The sequence below is a fragment of the Micropterus salmoides genome, unplaced genomic scaffold (assembly GCF_014851395.1).
Source record: "Micropterus salmoides isolate LMB-PRFRI ecotype aquatic unplaced genomic scaffold, ASM1485139v1 Ms_hic_scaffold_12, whole genome shotgun sequence".
NCBI lineage: Eukaryota > Metazoa > Chordata > Actinopteri > Centrarchiformes > Centrarchidae > Micropterus > Micropterus salmoides.
The window spans coordinates 1,737,212-1,754,925 of NW_024040263.1; the positions used below are offsets into that span (position 1 = coordinate 1,737,212).

The 17,714-nt window shown below is 39.5% G+C and overlaps 1 protein-coding gene across 3 annotated transcripts in view; it reads left to right on the forward strand.

Annotated features, from left to right (window-relative positions):
* Positions 1–17,714, forward strand: part of mgat3b (beta-1,4-mannosyl-glycoprotein 4-beta-N-acetylglucosaminyltransferase b) — a 76,289-nt gene that overhangs the window by 41,414 nt on the left and 17,161 nt on the right. The window contains exon 1 of one of the 3 annotated variants that reach the window (XM_038712771.1): positions 5,593–5,701. The exons of the other annotated variants lie outside the window; for them this stretch is intronic. Within the exon in view, the coding sequence (XP_038568699.1) occupies positions 5,694–5,701 (8 nt within the window). The 5' untranslated portion in view covers positions 5,593–5,693. Of the gene's footprint in view, positions 1–5,592; positions 5,702–17,714 lie in introns of those variants that run through there. 3 annotated transcript variants of the gene reach the window in all.

Genomic DNA, 17,714 nt, shown 5'->3' on the forward strand with positions numbered 1-17,714 from the left:
CCTCTCCCATCCAGCTCTCCTCCACACTGTGATCTCGTCTACAGTCTTGATCACACACACAGCTTCTGGCGCTTTCTTTATTCAGCATGCCACTGCATCCCTCCCCCACATCTCTCTATTTCTATTTCTTTCTCTCCCTCCCTCCTTCCTGCTCATATTCACAGCCACACATCCTCCTGCTGCACCATCACTCGCACTAACCTTCCTGTTCTTTTCTCACACCCGTGCATCCCCTTTAAGACTGCCCTTTTTCCCTCTAGCTGTTTCCTTTTTGATTTTTGCTCCCTCCCTAATCACTGTCTCTTCACTCTCTTTTCTCTCTCTGATCACGCTTTCTTGTCGAGTGGCTCCATCAACCTCTAATTAAAAACAGTTGCAGTGGCCGAACAAGCTGTGTTAAGGTGTAACCCCTGATTCCTGTCCTGCTCTTGTTCCTCAGTGCAGAGTTGAGTTCCTGCTGCGGCAGAACACATTACATTACCTCCATCAAAATACCCATTTGCCTTGTCACATGAGAGATGGGAGAGTTAAATTGACGAACCACTGCAAGAAGTGAATGCATGGTTCCAGATTTCATGACTGTGGGTCGCTTCTCAGCTCACTTATCAACACTCAGTATCCTGTTATGCATTACGCAGCAACAATACTGGACACAAAGGCGCCATTCTCTGGGTTCATTAGGCCTTATTCTGTGCGATCAGCAATTACCGCCTGAACTGTAGACTAATGCAAAGACCATAAGGCTTAACCGAAAGCCAAAATGGAACCTGGAATGGCTGCCGTCTTCCTGTTTCCGTAACAACAATGGTATCCACACAGACAATAGAAGTGTGCAAGTGAATCCTTCAGCCTAGTGGTTTTTGGGTGTTGACCTACTTTCGCTAATCCCAGGCCTGTGTGTACGCCTGTATGTTGTTTAATCGGGCTCAATTTATGAGTAAGCTGTTTTGATTTGAGTGTCAATGACTGGTGTCTTGACCTTGCCAATTGACCAGATCGTTAGCGGGCAGGCTGATTTCATAAAATGCAATGCAGACTGCTTTCAACTTTAGAGGAGGCAGCAGTTTGAAGGGGGCAGCAAAAACGGATGAAAGGATACCGTGAGTACAAGCAGGTGCGCTTCTAACAAAGGCTGGTTTGCACTGGGATGTGTGTTCACATGGGTAAACAAACACACACCAAGAATAAGCAGTAAACCCACTTGTGTCTGCTGCCATATCATTTTCTCCCACGCAGATAGACAACGCGAGGCCTGTATGTTCAATAGGGACCCGCACACATCCATCAGAGAGACCACTGTCACCCCACTAGCTCTCTCTTATATTCACACACACACACACACACACACACACACACAGTAAAACTAATGACTTCAATACTTCAGGCTCAAATAGTAGTGGTAGCCGTTGCAGCAAACAATTCTCAGTTCAGCAGGCATCCAAGAGGAAGAGAGGGAGGACAGGAAGGTGGGAGAGGAGTGGAAAAAACAGAAAGAGAATTGGTGTTTTCATCCTGTCTTGAAAATAATGACACACCTGGGGAAGGCACTGCAACACAGAGAGCATCTTTGTTTACTGTCAAGAGGATCCGCAGAGCCGTGTCATTACCACAAACACTAGTGTGAGTTAGCTTAGCCCGCCATACAATCACAGCGCAGAGTAGCAATGCAGAACAGTTGCCGAGATGTGGCAGTTGGCCTTCTAATAGAGTAGAAGTGAGTGGGCGTGGCAAAAGAGTAGGCTGCAAATGACTAAAGGAGTGAATCACCGCAGCGAAGATTGCTTTTTAAGAGAGCTGGGTTCATTAGTGTAGCTGAACAGTGATGTAAGACGTGCAGGGGATGGTGGGAAATCAAGAAGACGGACATGAAAGCCTTTGTAATGGAGGGACGTTTTCCCGTAGGCCACAAATGTATAATTGGCTTACCTTTTTAATTTGGTGTTCAGTCAACAAGGCTGGAGACAGTGGCAGAGATCAGGGGGCTGCAGGGACTCTTATTAGCTTTTCAGGACAATATTCTGCAGAGTGAGGGGACGAAATGAAACCCAGATCAGGATCGGAGGGAACTGAGAAGATGTATGGTGTAATTCTTTCTCTGTGAAAAAGACAATATTACTTTGATTCTTAAGTGAAACTCTTGCAGGTTCCATTGCTCTTTTACAGCACCTTTTGCCGACTCTCTTTACCCCTGAAAAATTAAGTATCAGTTGTCAGCTTTTCAGTCACAGTTGGCTTCATCAAATATGCAACATATCTTATATAAGACATGTAACGTTACCTGACAAGGCTGCAAAAGTGAACTACTGTATAGCAAGTGTTTTATAATGTATAATGTATAAAGTGTATAATGTTACACTTCATTTCAAATTCATAACACAGAAAATGAGCCTGATTAACAAGTCTCTCTCTCGACAAGACTCATGTTTAGATTGGCTATTTTATTAAGTTTAAGTTATTCATTTGTCGGAAACTACATGAAACTACACTCTTCACATTGGAATAGGTAGTTTGACAACATAATCTTAACACAAGGTCTAGCTTTCAACCGCATCCCATGGTCTATCTACACAAGCAGATGGAGTTTTCTCAGATAAAGTTTAAAGTTATGGCTCTGTATGTAGGTTTAATCTATAATGGTATAAACAAAATGACTAAACAGAGACTGATGTTTTCAAAAATGAGCAGGGGAGACGCACAGAAGTACTTACTTTTTATCTACAAGAGAAACTCTTAACTTTTAAATGTAGCTAGACCAAAGAAAAGTAATAAACAAGGGTGTAACAGTAGACAGAATAATCTCAACTCAAGGTCCACTTATTTGCTTGTTTTCCTGCTTTCAACTGTATCACGCAGTCTTCAGAAGCAGATTGAGTTTGCTCATTTGCCATGTAATTAACACTGACCTCTAGGACTTTTCACCCAAGTTGAGCTTGACTGAGTAAGTGGACCTTGCTTTTAGATTGTTTTAACCTTAACAATGCACCAAATCCTGCACTGAAAAGAATGGACATGCTGAAAACAGTAACATCACCTGGACAACACAACATGTACACTGCCTGAAGTACAATTAGTACAACAGTTTCAAATGCTGTTATTGCTGCTAAAAATAGCAAGGTTAATAAAAAAAAAATCACTGCAATAAATTGAAAGCTTTTTGAACAGCGCATGAAGGTTCAGTCAACATAAGTGAAATCATAGCAGTCTACAGGAATATGTGACATTTAAATTGAAGCAGAGTGACTGAGGGAAAGAAAAAGGAACACAGTGAGCCATTACAATAAGAGCCACCTTTTCTGGAATGAGACACTGCAGAGAGAGAGCAAAAAAATAAATAAATAAATAAAAAATAATAACAGAACACATAGTACAGTGCAGCTGAGGCAGGATCAGGTTCTGAATGTGTCTTCTCATTTTCTGTAAACTGCTGGTGTAAGAATATAAGAAAAAGCTAGAATGAAAGGAAGGAAGGAAGTGAAGAAAGAACGGCTGAATAAGCCTTGATAGTGAAAAAGAGGGTGTTCAGCTGAACGAGGCTTTATTGTCCCTGAGGTACAATGACTCTGCAGCTTTTACGGCTACAGACAAAGGGAATACAAGTACATAAAACCAAAAACACAGACCATTACTACTACTGCTGAAATACTATGTGTACTTCAGTTCCTAATACTATTAAAACTTCTAGTCATTCTTATACCACTAGTGCTGTTGCTAGTATTAGTATATTTAATGATAAGACTATGTTTTATTTGTTGTGATTATATTGTGTTTGGTGTGGGAGCAATATTAGCTAAATGGGTGAAGAGGGTGAGGGTGCACTTATTACATTTCAGAGTAAATTAACTAGTCGTAGCTAGTATAACTCAAATGACATAATTCGGGTATCTCAGGTTGGACTTGGAAACATTTTTAATAAAAGGTCTGTGCTATTAACTAGGAGCAAAAAGCTTTAAAAGATGTGGGGATTTATCAGACAGCCAGAGTCTTTTGTTCTGAACACACATTCTGTATGTTCAGAACGTCTTCATTCAGTGAAATTCGCTGGGCTGCTTCTCCCCATAGCTGCTCGGGCCTCTGGAGAGGTAGCGGTAGATGGGGATGGATAGATGGGGAGAGACGGTGAAATGTACCGTGGAACACTTGTCTCCACCTTCAGTGCAGAGAGCGATGGGAGGGGTGGGGGTGGGGGGGACCTCACAGACCGCTACAGAGCTGAATTATAGATGAGGTTGGAGGAATGGAGGCACTCCACCGGCTTTTCCCATCTCAATCCACATACGCATACACTAAATCACGCCTGCTTCACTCGAACAATATTCTTCACACACACCAAGTCTCTCAGAGGCAGCACACATTCACGCTGCAGTTCCACCCCTCCACTCCCCAAAAATTCATGTATACCTAAAGACTGGTTCTTGACATATCTCACATTGTTTCACACTCACATGTAGACACACACACTTTTTGAGGCCCCCACTGTGCCTGCATTATTGAAACCCACTTAGCACGCTGGTTTTCTCCTGACATCTGACTCACCAAACCAGTGACCCATAAGCCCTGAGAAGAAGAGCATTGTGCTGCAAAAGAGACAAAAGAAGAATATACTCTGATTTTCCAGGGTTTTAGTGGGACAAGACAGGAAGGGATGGTCTCTGGCACTGCAGTTGGAAAGGTTATATATATATATATATAGATAGATAGATAGATAGATAGATATACCTTAAAAGAGGAGGTTGCTGCTGGAGCAATGTGAGAAGAAGAGCTAGTGCAAATGTACACATTCTAATAACTTGACTAATATCTGGTTGATATCTGACATCAGACATTTATGGTCACTTTTGTTGCAAACTGCAACAGAAAGGAACTATCAAACTCCCAGTTCTTCATTTTTAAAATCCGAGTTAAAAAAAAAAAGTGAAACTTACCAATTTTGAAACTACCAATAACTTTCCAGACTAGCAGTTGGATTGTCATCTATTATCGTACGCCTTGAATCATTTCCTGTTGGCAGAATACATGCATTTCTTGTTTTCTGTCACAGCAGTGCAGTGTCTGTCAACTTTGGTAGACCAGCACAGTTCAATGCGTCCTGCTGTAGCCAACTTTAGCACCTTCCATCCCCAGACCCTTAATTTAGAGAAAGAAAACCCCCCCAAAAATTTTTTTTGTCACTTCCTAATGCCACAGGAGAAACAGCGGAAGAACCAGCATGTGTACAGTGCAGGCTGAAGAGTATTTTTGGTTGATTAATGTAAATGTATGAGTAGAGTGACACACAGCATGATCGGAAACTTCAGAGGAGTTTCCTAAATAACTCAGCAAGTGTGTGTACACTCATTTGGCATATTTGGGGAAGGATGGGCAAAATGTAAATGAGGCAGTGCAGTAAATCTACTCAGAAAGAGTGGCGCTGTTGGCTGGTGATTGCCTGAGTTAAGTGTTGCCTTCCTCGTCCATCTTTCCAGTGAAACACCCCTATTTGTTATTGGAGGAACCACCTATAAGAATGTTATCTGAGCAGGCATTAAGAGCAGAAACAAGAGCAGGAACAAACTGTCAGCTGTGCATGTTGAGAGATTTACTTTCATACTCTGACAGTGGAAGGATCAGGCCTACAACACTTAATGCCTGAAAGATTTCATGCTGAAACCCATTCATCTAGGGAGGAAGTTGCTGCCTGATGCTCAAGATTTAATATGAACAAGTAAGTTTTATTTCATCATCAGTTAATTTCAATTTCATGCTAGTGCTTGTTTATCAGATTAGGCGTTGGACTTTTCAAATGGATTTTGGAACAAAACACTCCAAGAAAACAAAGTCCGTATGGAAGTGTTAGTGATATATTATGTTTTAGCCTGCGTTAAATGAAATATAGCTGCAGCTGACAATTATCTTGATTATGGTCAAGAATAGTAAAAAATAATGACAAATGTCCCCAAATGTATTATTCTGACAGAACAACAGTGAAAACCGTGGTGTTAATATGGCCCTTTTGTGTCGATGTCAACCCATGCATCATCCCGCAAGCTCCCACATGATGCTAATACTTCTTATACATCTTTTTTTCAAATATCCACCCGGAATTCCTTTCTGTATTTTAAAATGAGTTCATGTCTCGCTATGTAAACTCATAAACAAAAGGTGGCCTGGTAAGGACAATCTGGGGAAGTGCAAGGACATGATTTAAGAGTTTATGGCTCATTTTATGTTCGAGTTGTCTTGTTGCACAGTGCAATTAAGAGTTTGTTTCTTTTGATTCTGGGCCTTATCTAAGGACACTTTGATTGGGCCAAGTGTTTGCTTGTCTGGTTGGAAATTGGTCTCACTAACTGGAGCACCCAAGGTGCTTTGTTTTGTTTCGATATCCCACCTGGGTGCTTGTTAGATGAGGTCAACAGACTGGTCACAGACTGTGGGTGGTGCTGAATAAGCCAAGAGACGCTTTGTAGTTCAGATGAGACGATACCAAAGCCCATGTGGAAAGATGTTTGTGAGTTTTCTTTGTGCTGAAAGAAAAGAAATGGGGATTTAGATGAGGCGGTTCACTTCTCATAGAGAATTGTAACACAAACACACACACAACAACACACGCTGAGCACAGATTTATTGCCTTGAGGTCTTATAAAACAAAGGCCTTTAGGCACTTTGGAGAAGCAGTGCATCATTTGTCATTCGACCCATTAAACAGTTTAGCTGATGTGGTTTAATTTTTAAAGTCACAAACAGCCAAGTGTGAGATAGTTTGTACTTTGTGTGTAAACACTTGACGATCTGCACATATTGTGGTTGTGCACCGTTGCTGTAGCAGCGTCCAGGGCTGAATATTGAATTTCAGTCCTGTTTGCATACAGTTGACTGTAACAGGGTGTGGATAGCGTGAGATCTGAAATGTAATTAGTTTTGTACGTTTAGTGGCCCTCTCTCTCTCTGCGTAACTTTGCTTGTTCAAGAAAGAAATGCCTTGAACACACACACACACACACACAATGTAATTTGTGTTGAAATTGATCAAATTCGTATTAACATGTCCTCATTATTAATCATGTCAGCATTGTGGTTTTTTAGTCAATGATTATAATACACTTTACAATGCTAATCTGCTCATAATGTGAAACAGTGTAGTAGCTAGCCTGTGGCATCCAAGCAAGCTAGCTAGCTGGTGTGGTCATAGCATATTGATTCTTAGCACGCTGAGTCTGAGCCAACGGTTTCTGTCCAGACAATAGATGGCAGCACAGAAATAGACACAGGCCTTCCGCCCATAATTCCTCTACCCGGCACAATACAACACAGCACAGACTCAGAGTGTTGCTTAACTAGCTGGTTTCAGTGATGTCTGGCTGAGCTCAATTACATGTACATCTGTAACACCAAATCTAGAAAACTAGATTACTGTATAGTACCAACACTTCGCACCAAATGTTTACTGACTCTCCATCTATGTGGGTTTTGTAACTTTGAAAATTCTTATAAAATGTAATGATAGAGAGGGGAGAAGAGGTGGGATATGGAATCTACTAGGCTGTGATAACATAAACATTGTTGTAGGGGAGAGGAGCTATCACTCAAGTAAAGACAGGAACTCAAGCCGGCCAGAATTAAAACACATATTAAGAATAGTTTTCTGAAAATGTCTTCCTACCTCAGTTCAATGCATTCCTGAACTGAAAACATACCTGGTTTTGAATGTCTCATTGGCTGTTCAAGTGTTACCTGTATACTAATAGTAAAAATAGTGTAGTACTTGTCAAAATCACAAAACAACATACAAGTAGAGCTGAAACGCTTAGGTCATTAATGTATTAGTTGTTAAACAGAAAATCTATTAGCAACTGCAGACACCACGATGTCTGTGGTTACTCTGTTAGTAAGTGCTTTCATATATGGATTGGAGATGGGCTAAATCAGTTCCTTTCTAGTAAAAATTTTAAAAATGTTTTTATATTCAAAACATTTTCAGCAGTAAATGATACAAAAGTAAAATGGAATAAAGTACTGAACAATAATATAAGATAAAAACAATAATAAAAAGATGTTAAATAAAAGTGTATGCTAAATGTTTTGAGAATTCATTTAAAAGATGTCACTAAATGTTCCAGGGAGGCCGGGAGTTCAAACACTGACTGCAAAAGCCACCTGGTTCTTAGAAACAATAAAACCTGCAGCAACTAAACTTTCCTGTTAGATCTGAATACTATACCCAACACCCAATACTATACTGAATCCAATACCCAAAGCAACTAATATTGATTGGCTAGATGGCGATATTTGTTAAGCTAAATTAAAATAGATTCTTATTTAGCATACACACATTAGTGGTGTCACACTCATTGAACTCTTGGCAAGTAATCTACAGTTTTCCAAAATGTCAAACTAGCCCTTTAACTTTGGTCACCTGTGTTTCTTTTCTTACCTGTCAAAAATACTGCTAAATGTACTTTTTGACATTTTGCTATCCGAGAGAAACCATGATATCCTTGCTGTCATGAAAACACCATTCCCATAAGATACTGACTGAAGGTTTAATTCCACTCGGGTTTTTGGCACCAGTACATGCCCTCCAGGAGTTTAACAACCTACATGCAACCCAACCTATCCTAAATATTTTCATCACAATGGTAACCTATAGTTAAAGAATTTTGGCTTTGTGCCATATAATTTTTTCACTGTGTTTGTTGAAATACCTCTCTGTTACTTTCAATTTCTCTGTGTTTGGGTGGAGAAAGATGAGTCTTTTATTCACCCCTTGTTTCCGCCTCTTTGTCTTTTACGGCAAACTGTGTGTGAGACAGAGAAGAGTGGAGTAAAGGAGGAAGAGAATGTGAGGTGGAATTGAAGATGACAGTTAATAGTGGGGAATGGAAAGAGTTGCATAGAGGATGTGGCAGTGGGAGATGAGGTGGCGCAGTGCTTAAGTAATACACCAAACACCACCAGCTTTCACCTCATCTCTTCTTTTCCTTTCACTTCTTTTCTGCCTTCTAGTCCCATCACCTCCTCTCTCTTATCCGCTCCTCTCTTCTCATCCATGTATGACTGTGTTCATATCAACTGTGGAATTACGAATGCTTCATTTATATTTTGAAAAGGAAGTCTAGCATCTCAGTGAAGAGATGGAGTAGCTACACAACATAACACATCTCTATCTGTTTATGGATGCGTATTTCTCTCAGTGTTGAGAGCTTGTTGACTGAAGACATTTAGGGCGTGGGACAGATTTCCTTCCCACAACATGACCCGAAAATGGCTGCTTACATTATGTTTTTATCCCAAGACCTCTTCAGGTTTTGGGGTGGTTAAAGACGAGGTAATATAGGACAGGGAACAAGGGACTTGTCTGTGATTAAGATTGGAGTCTAGGTGCAGAATGAATTGAATATCTGAACTGAAATAAAACGTATGCAAATACTTGAGTTGTGAAAGTCTGGTGCTTGTAATCCATTATTGTCTATCAAAATGCACATTTGCATACAGAAGAAGTTAAGTAATTTCCCAACATTTCATATTAAAGTAACAAACTTTAGTTAGAGTTTAGTTTAGAGCAGCGTAATTGAAAGCATTGTTATACATGCTTGCATAGAGTAAATGTCCATGCAGTGAAATAGAAACTATTCTTCATTTAACTGAATCTTTGGACTCAGGTTTAGCTTCACTGATGAAGAGATTAGTGAATGTTGAACTTCAGGAAATGGGAAAACAGCAGAGGTGGGTTTAAGTTACGAGACTTGTGACTTGGGTCAGACGCAAGTCACAAGTCTGGTTTACACTCAACTTGAAAAAATCAAAACATACTTGCTACTTAAGACCTATAACATTAACATGAATGACACTTGACAACACAAAGTTCAGGATTTGATTCAGTCGTGATTCAGAACTTGACTTGAAACGTACTTGTGCAAAGCATTGACCCCTCTGATTTGTTTTCAGATTGTAGAACACTTAAGATTCATGTGGAGACTAATGTTGTTATACTCGGATTAAGATCTTTATGTACTTGTGGTAAGCTGTTAACGTTAATGTTTTTGAGCCTGTTGTTTAGGCTCTCAACTTTCTGTTAATGCAGCGCATGAATGTTTCAGATCTGTGTGTGTGTGTGTGTGTGTGTGTGTGTGTGTGTGTGTGTCAATATCAGTTTGTGACTAAAAATACCCATATTGTTTTTAGGGTTGACCCCAACTATAGATTTTCCTTAGTCAACTAGTTGTTGCTCATTTATAATATTAATTTAAGAATTTTAATATATTTTTGGTGGCATCAGAAAATGGTTTGAGATCCAATGGCACTGCCTTATGTGGTGTCGGAATAATCTGAAAAATTAGTTCCCGACAGTAAAGCAATGTTTTAGTGAAAACAGGTGTCAATGTGTTGTTTAATCACTCTGTTTCTCCACATTAGGACTCACACCAAAGTCGGCCTTAAAATAAAAGTCTATGAGAGCTATCTGGGCGATATTTTGGCCCTCCATGGAACACAACGCTGTGACTGATTCTACTATGATATTCATGTCTTGAAAATGTGGATAGTTAAAACAAATTATATAAAGATCTAATGATGATGATAATAATAACTTATATGTATTTTTTGTAGGAGTTGACAGGTGGCAGCCTTGTATATTTTAAAAGGTCCTGTTTGGTCTGAAATGACTTTCAACCAGATTTTACTGACTGATCACAGTCATTTAAAGTGAATGATGTCCTTATTTGAGAGTGACAACTCAAAATGCTCTTGCTTGCAGAGAGGGATGAGGGACGAAACTATACCCACATAATGATGCAGTTTGCCCCTCGTTAAGCAGGGGCCCTCCCACCCCATCACACTGTAGCCACGACAACAGACAGACCCCCTCCCGTTTGTCTGCCAGTCAATGTGAAATTGGTTCAACAGGTCAGCAGTAGCAGTGCACACACACACACCGTCAGACTGATGAAATTAGGAGCAGTTAACTGGGAAAACTCCTCCTCCTGGCACATACTCGCTCTCTGTCTCTATGGTTGTTTATCACTCTGATGGGCCTCTGTGTCTCCAAGCCAAATGTTTGGTCTGTGTTTGTCAAGCGGCAGTCTGGGCTTTTCGAAACTCTCCAGGGGTGCATGTGCTGTCCCAAAACCTTAAAAAAAACACATAGGCAGACTTGCGGGTGGCAAAAGAAAGGGAAAGAGGGGAGAAGAGGTGGGATATGGAATCTACTAGGCCATGATAACATAAACATTGTTGTAGGGGAGAGGAGCTATCACTCAAGTAAACACAGGAACTCAAGCCGGCCAGAATTAAAACACACATTAAGAATAGTTTTCTGAAAATGTCTTCCTACCTCAGTTCAGTGCATTCCTGAACTGAAAACATACCTGGTTTTGAATGTCTCGTTGGCTGTTCAAGTGTTACCTGTATACTAATAGTAAAAATAGTGTAGTACTTGTCAAAATCACAAAACAACATACAAGTAGAGCTGAAACGCTTAGGTCATTAATGTATTAGTTGTTAAACAGAAAATCTATTAGCAACTGCTGTGATAATTAATACACTTATTAAAGTAATTGCCAATATTTCATTGGTTCCAACTTCTCCAATGTAAGTCATCACTGCTTTTCTTTGTCTCTGGTGATAATTAAACTGAACATCCTTTTTTTTGGACTCTTGGTTGGTTAAAACAAACAACATGATAACATTACTTCGGGCTCTGGGAAATTGTGATATTGAATTTAAATTTATTTAAAAACATTTTTTTGTATTTTTCGACCAAACAGTTCATTGAGAAGGTAATTGTCAGATTACTTAATTATAACAATAATTGCAGTCATACACAACAGTAACATTTATGATAAATAAATAATACTGTAATAATCTTTAATTATAACAAGAAGGCATAATTAAATTTTATTATCTTCAACAGGTACAGTTTTAGACAGGAAAAAGCACACAGTGGAACACAATTAAATCTCTTCACAACTGGTAGCTTACAGCTAAAATGTACATCCAAGTCCTTATTTTAAAGCAAATGCACAGCCCAAATATTTTTAAAAACTAACATACTTGGTTGTTGGCACATTTTCCAGACTTTTGACCCATCAAAGGTTTTACCACATTTTGTACATACTTTTTCAACTTCCACTCTCACTTCAGAGATCTTGATTATTTCTGATGGATATTAATATGTGATGTCTAAAGAGTCCCGTTGTAATAAGCAGGTTGACTTGAAACATTCAGCAGGGCATCTTATTTATACCAGTCCATGTTCCAAATTTGAGGGATCTGAGGATTACGTCAACTAAACTTATATACATAACTCCATAATCCTGCTTCTTGGAAGAAGATCAGCAGGCAGAAACTTTTGTTTAGATATTCATGGGGTTTGATGCTGTGCGCCAAATACATTAGTTAGTGATGTTGCAGGATTATATCAGCTTGGACTTAGAGACTACAGAACGTTTGGAGTTTGAAAGTCATGGCCAAGGATATCAAATGAAATATGTTATAGAAACGTAGGATCAAATGTTTTTAGAACTTTACCCAGAATTATGGACTCAACATTCATGGGGGCCCACTGCAAAGGTTTTGAGAAAACTCAGTACCTGTTTGTTGCAAAGTAATGCAGGCAACACCTTAATAATCAGACTGTATCCCAGGGGTCTGGATGCATTTCATAACACATGGATCCAGGCTGGTAAGATGCCAAACCAGGACTGTGCTTTTGAGGAGAATCAATGCATTTAGTATACATTTGCATGTAGCAGACATAAACCTAAACAAACAAATGCATAGGCTATAAAGATACATGTGCACTTAATAATTTAGTACTTTGTACATTTGCAGTGTAATCCTAAAAGTCATCAGAATCAGATGTGCATTTAGTAGCTTATTTTTTTCCCAAAAATTCCGGGAGAGCATACCTCCCTAGCGAGTCTTTGTTTTTCTGTGCTCATCCATACTTCTCATCTTTTTCACTCCTAACCAGTTTGAATGCTTGAAAGATAACAAAAGGTTATATAGGTTTGAAAGGGTAAGGTTGCAACAATAGACTGGCAATGACTGCTGACCTGAGCACATTGGAGTAATTTCTATAATCATGTCTTGGCTTGGATGTACCTGAGAATTCCTGAAACTCTCACACGATGTCTGTGGTTACTCTGTTAGTAAGTGCTTTCATATATGGATTGGAGATGGGCTAAATCAGTTCCTTTCTAGTAAAAATTTTAAAAATGTTTTTATATTCTAAACATTTTCAGCAGTAAATCATACAAAAGTAAAATGGAATAAAGTACTGAACAATAATATAAGATAAAAACAATAATAAAAAGATGTTAAATAAAAGTGTATGCTAAATGTTTTGAGAATTCATTTAAAAGATGTCACTAAATGTTCCAGGGAGGCCGGGAGTTCAAACACTGACTGCAAAAGCCACCTGGTTCTTAGAAACAATAAAACCTGCAGCAACTAAACTTTCCTGTTAGATCTGAATACTATACCCAACACCCAATACTATACTGAATCCAATACCCAAAGCAACTAATATTGATTGGCTAGATGGCGATAGTCGTTAAGCTAAATTAAAATAGATTCTTATTTAGCATACACACATTAGTGGTGTCACACTCATTGAACTCTTGGCAAGTAATCTACAGTTTTCCAAAATGTCAAACACCCCTTTAACTTTGGTCACCTGAGTTTGTTTTCTTACCTGTCAAAAATACTGCTAAATGTACTTTTTGACATTTTGCTATCTGAAAGAAACCATGATATCCTCGCTGTCATGAAAACACCATTCCCATAAGATACTGACTGAAGGTTTAATTCCACTCGGGTTTTTGGCACCAGTACATGCCCTCCAGGAGTTTAACAACCTACATGCAACCCAACCTGTCCTAAATATTTTCATCACAATGGTAACCTATAGGAGGCGTTGAAAATACAATAAAATAAAAGGGATAAAATAAAGTCAAATAAGATCGGGAAAGGCTCTCCTATAAAAGCATGTTTTAAGAAGGGACTTAAAAGAGTTCACCGACTCAGCCGACCTGATTTCCTCGGGCAGGCTGTTCCAGAGCCTCGGGGCCCTGACAGCAAACGCTCTGTCCCCTTTAGTTTTCAGTCGAGACTCTGGAACAGACAACAGACCTCTGCCCGAGGATCTCAAGGTACTTGCTGGTGTGTATGGGACTAAAAGGTCAGAAATATAACAAGGCGAGAGGCCATGAAGAGCTTTAAAAGTGATCAATAGAATTTTAAAGTCAATTCTAAAACATACTGGGAGCCAGTGTAATGAAGCTAAAATAGGAGTAATGTGGTCATATTTCTTTGTTCTGGTTAAAAGCCTGGCAGCTGAGTTCTGGACAGTCTGGAGTCGATCAATAGATTTTTGGGTTAAACAGGTGAAAAGGCTGTTACAATAATCCAGGCGTGATGAGATGAAGGCGTGTAAAATGGTCTCGGTGTCCTTAAAAGTTAACATAGATCGAATTTTGCTATATTTCTAAGTTGATAAAAACATGATTGAACAAGCTTTGTGGTGTGCTGCTCGAAATTTAAATTACTATCAAACCAAACACCAAGGTTCTTTGCCACAGGCTTAATGTGATTTACTAGGGAACCAGCAGATGGCAGTATTTGATGCCATCTGCTGAGACCCGATGACCAGGATTTCTGTTGTTGTTGTCTGAGTTCAGCTGGAGGAAATTATTTGACATCCATTTTTTAACTTCACAAAGGCAGTTGTTAAGTGAACTCAGCATTCCAGGGTCTGTGGATCTGACGGGCAAGTATATTTGTATGTCATCAGCATAAATATGAAAAGAAATGCCATGTTTATGGATAATATGTCCAAGGGGAAGCAGATACAAGGAAAACAAAATGGGTCCTAAGACCGACCCCTGAGGCACACCATATTTAACTGGACAGAATGAGGAGACATAGTTGTTTACAGACACGCAAAACTTCCTATTTGACAGGTAGGATGAAAACCATTCTAGGGCAGTACCAGAGATCCCCACCCAGTGCCTCAGTCTGTCTAACATGATGTTGTGATCAATGGTGTCAAAAGCAGCGCTAAGGTCCAGGAGTACCTGGACTGAGCACATGCCTTCATCAGCAGACATTAAAAGGTCATTGGTGACTTTAAGCAGGGCAGTCTCAGTGCTGTGGTACTTCCTAAAACCAGACTGAAACTTTTCAAATATTTTGTTATTTTCCAGTACAGTGAGCAGCTGTTTGGACACAATTCTTTCTAGAATCTTTGCAATAAAAGGCAGTTTTGAAATTGGTCTAAAATTATGTGGGAGGGAGGGATCTAAACCAGGTTTCTTTAAAAGTGGGTTCACGCAAGCCATTTTTGAAATAATCAGGGACACAACCAGTAGATAGGGAGCTGTTAAAAACAGAGATCAAATGGGGCCCAACAGAATCCATTACTTTCAGTAAAAATTTTGTAGGTATTACATCAAGTGGGCTGGAGGACACTCTCATTTGTGATACTGTTTTTAAAAGCTCAGACAAGTCGATGGGATAAAACTGGTTAAAACTCTCTTGTTGCTGGTGAGGAACCTCTGAGTAAGAGGCCACGGGGGTAATAGAGGCTCTGATTGACACCACCTTATTGGTAAAATAAGATAAAAACAATTCACAGTCATCATTACTTCCAGCTGAGGCACAAGGAGTGGTTGGGTTTACCAGCTGATCCACAGTCTTAAACAGAAACCTGGGATTGTGTTTATGTGTAGTAATGAGTTCAGAAAAATAGTGTGTTCTCGCATCCTTAACCATGTTATTGTAGTTAATTAATAAATCCTTCAGACTGAGGTAATGGACTTGGAGACTGGATTTTTTCCATACACCTTTTCCTTTCACTTCTTTTCTGCCTTCTAGTCCCATCACCTCCTCTCTCTTATCCGCTCCTCTCTTCTCATCCATGTATGACTGTGTTCATATCAACTGTGGAATTACGAATGCTTCATTTATATTTTGAAAAGGAAGTCTAGCATCTCAGTGAAGAGATGGAGTAGCTACACAACATAACACATCTCTATCTGTTTATGGATGCGTATTTCTCTCAGTGTTGAGAGCTTGTTGACTGAAGACATTTAGGGCGTGGGACAGATTTCCTTCCCACAACATTACCCGAAAATGGCTGCTTACATTATGTTTTTATCCTAAGACCTCTTCAGGTTTTGGGGGTGGTTAAAGACGAGGTAATATAGGACAGGGAACAAGGGACTTGTCTGTGATTAAGATTGGAGTCTAGGTGCAGAATGAATTGAATATCTGAACTGAAATAAAACGTATGCAAATACTTGAGTTGTGAAAGTCTGGTGCTTGTAATCCATTATTGTCTATCAAAATGCACATTTGCATACAGAAGAAGTTAAGTAATTTCCCAACATTTCATATTAAAGTAACAAACTTTAGTTAGAGTTTAGTTTAGAGCAGCGTAATTGAAAGCATTGTTATACATGCTTGCATAGAGTAAATGTCCATGCAGTGAAATAGAAACTATTCTTCATTTAACTGAATCTTTGGACTCAGGTTTAGCTTCACTGATGAAGAGATTAGTGAATGTTGAACTTCAGGAAATGGGAAAACAGCAGAGGTGGGTTTAAGTTACGAGACTTGTGACTTGGGTCAGACGCAAGTCACAAGTCTGGTGACTTTACACTCAACTTGAAAAAATCAAAACATACTTGCTACTTAAGACCTATAACATTAACATGAATGACACTTGACAACACAAAGTTCAGGATTTGATTCAGTCGTGATTCAGAACTTGACGCATTGACCCCTCTGATTTGTTTTCAGATTGTAGAACACTTAAGATTCATGTGGAGACTAATGTTGTTATACTCGGATTAAGATCTTTATGTACTTGTGGTAAGCTGTTAACGTTAATGTTTTTGAGCCTGTTGTTTAGGCTCTCAACTTTCTGTTAATGCAGCGCATGAATGTTTCATCCTCTCAGAGGACTCTCAGTCTCCCTCCACTCTTCTCATCTCTGCCCTCACATTCACATTCCTCTACTCTCTCCACTAACCACATCTCTCCATACCACCACCTCCCATCCTCTCCTCCTCTTCCTCTTTGTCCTCCCCCCATCTTCAGCTGGACCTCACTCCTCCCCTGCCCTTCATCACACTTGTCTTCCCTCTTCGCTTTTCATTTCATAACCAGTAGTTGAGACCCTCGGCAGGGCGCTGTGCTGAACAAGCTACTTCAGATTCACACTATGGGAGCTGGGAGGTCACTGGCAGAGTAGGCTCTTTTTTCCATCGTGCCTCAGTGTTTTGTTTTTTATTCCCCTGCACATTGCATGCTTAATGTGTTCAGATGTCCAGCATTTTTTGAAGATGGATTAGAGTGCAAGAATAAATCTTGCTGTGTAAGCATTGCGTTTCCCTGTTCCTTTTCTGTACTGCCTGTGCCCAGCTAAAAAGGAAATCCCACTCAAAAGCCAAGACAGATGCTCACATTAGATGCTTTGAGTCCACTTTTGTGGTCTATTTAAAGGTTATTTTAACAGAGAAAAAAAAAAAAGGTGAAATTGATCAGATAGACATGTGTACAAACAGGACTAAACTAGGATGATCTGTAATTGGTCTGTGTTGCCTTGTATTTTTGAAAGTTATGATTATCCCTTAATAAAACATAATACATACAGTTTTTCTCGCATGCTTCCTCTCTCATCCCACGTCCTGCATGAGAAGCTAAAAGTCAGTATGACTAATGATATAATGGCC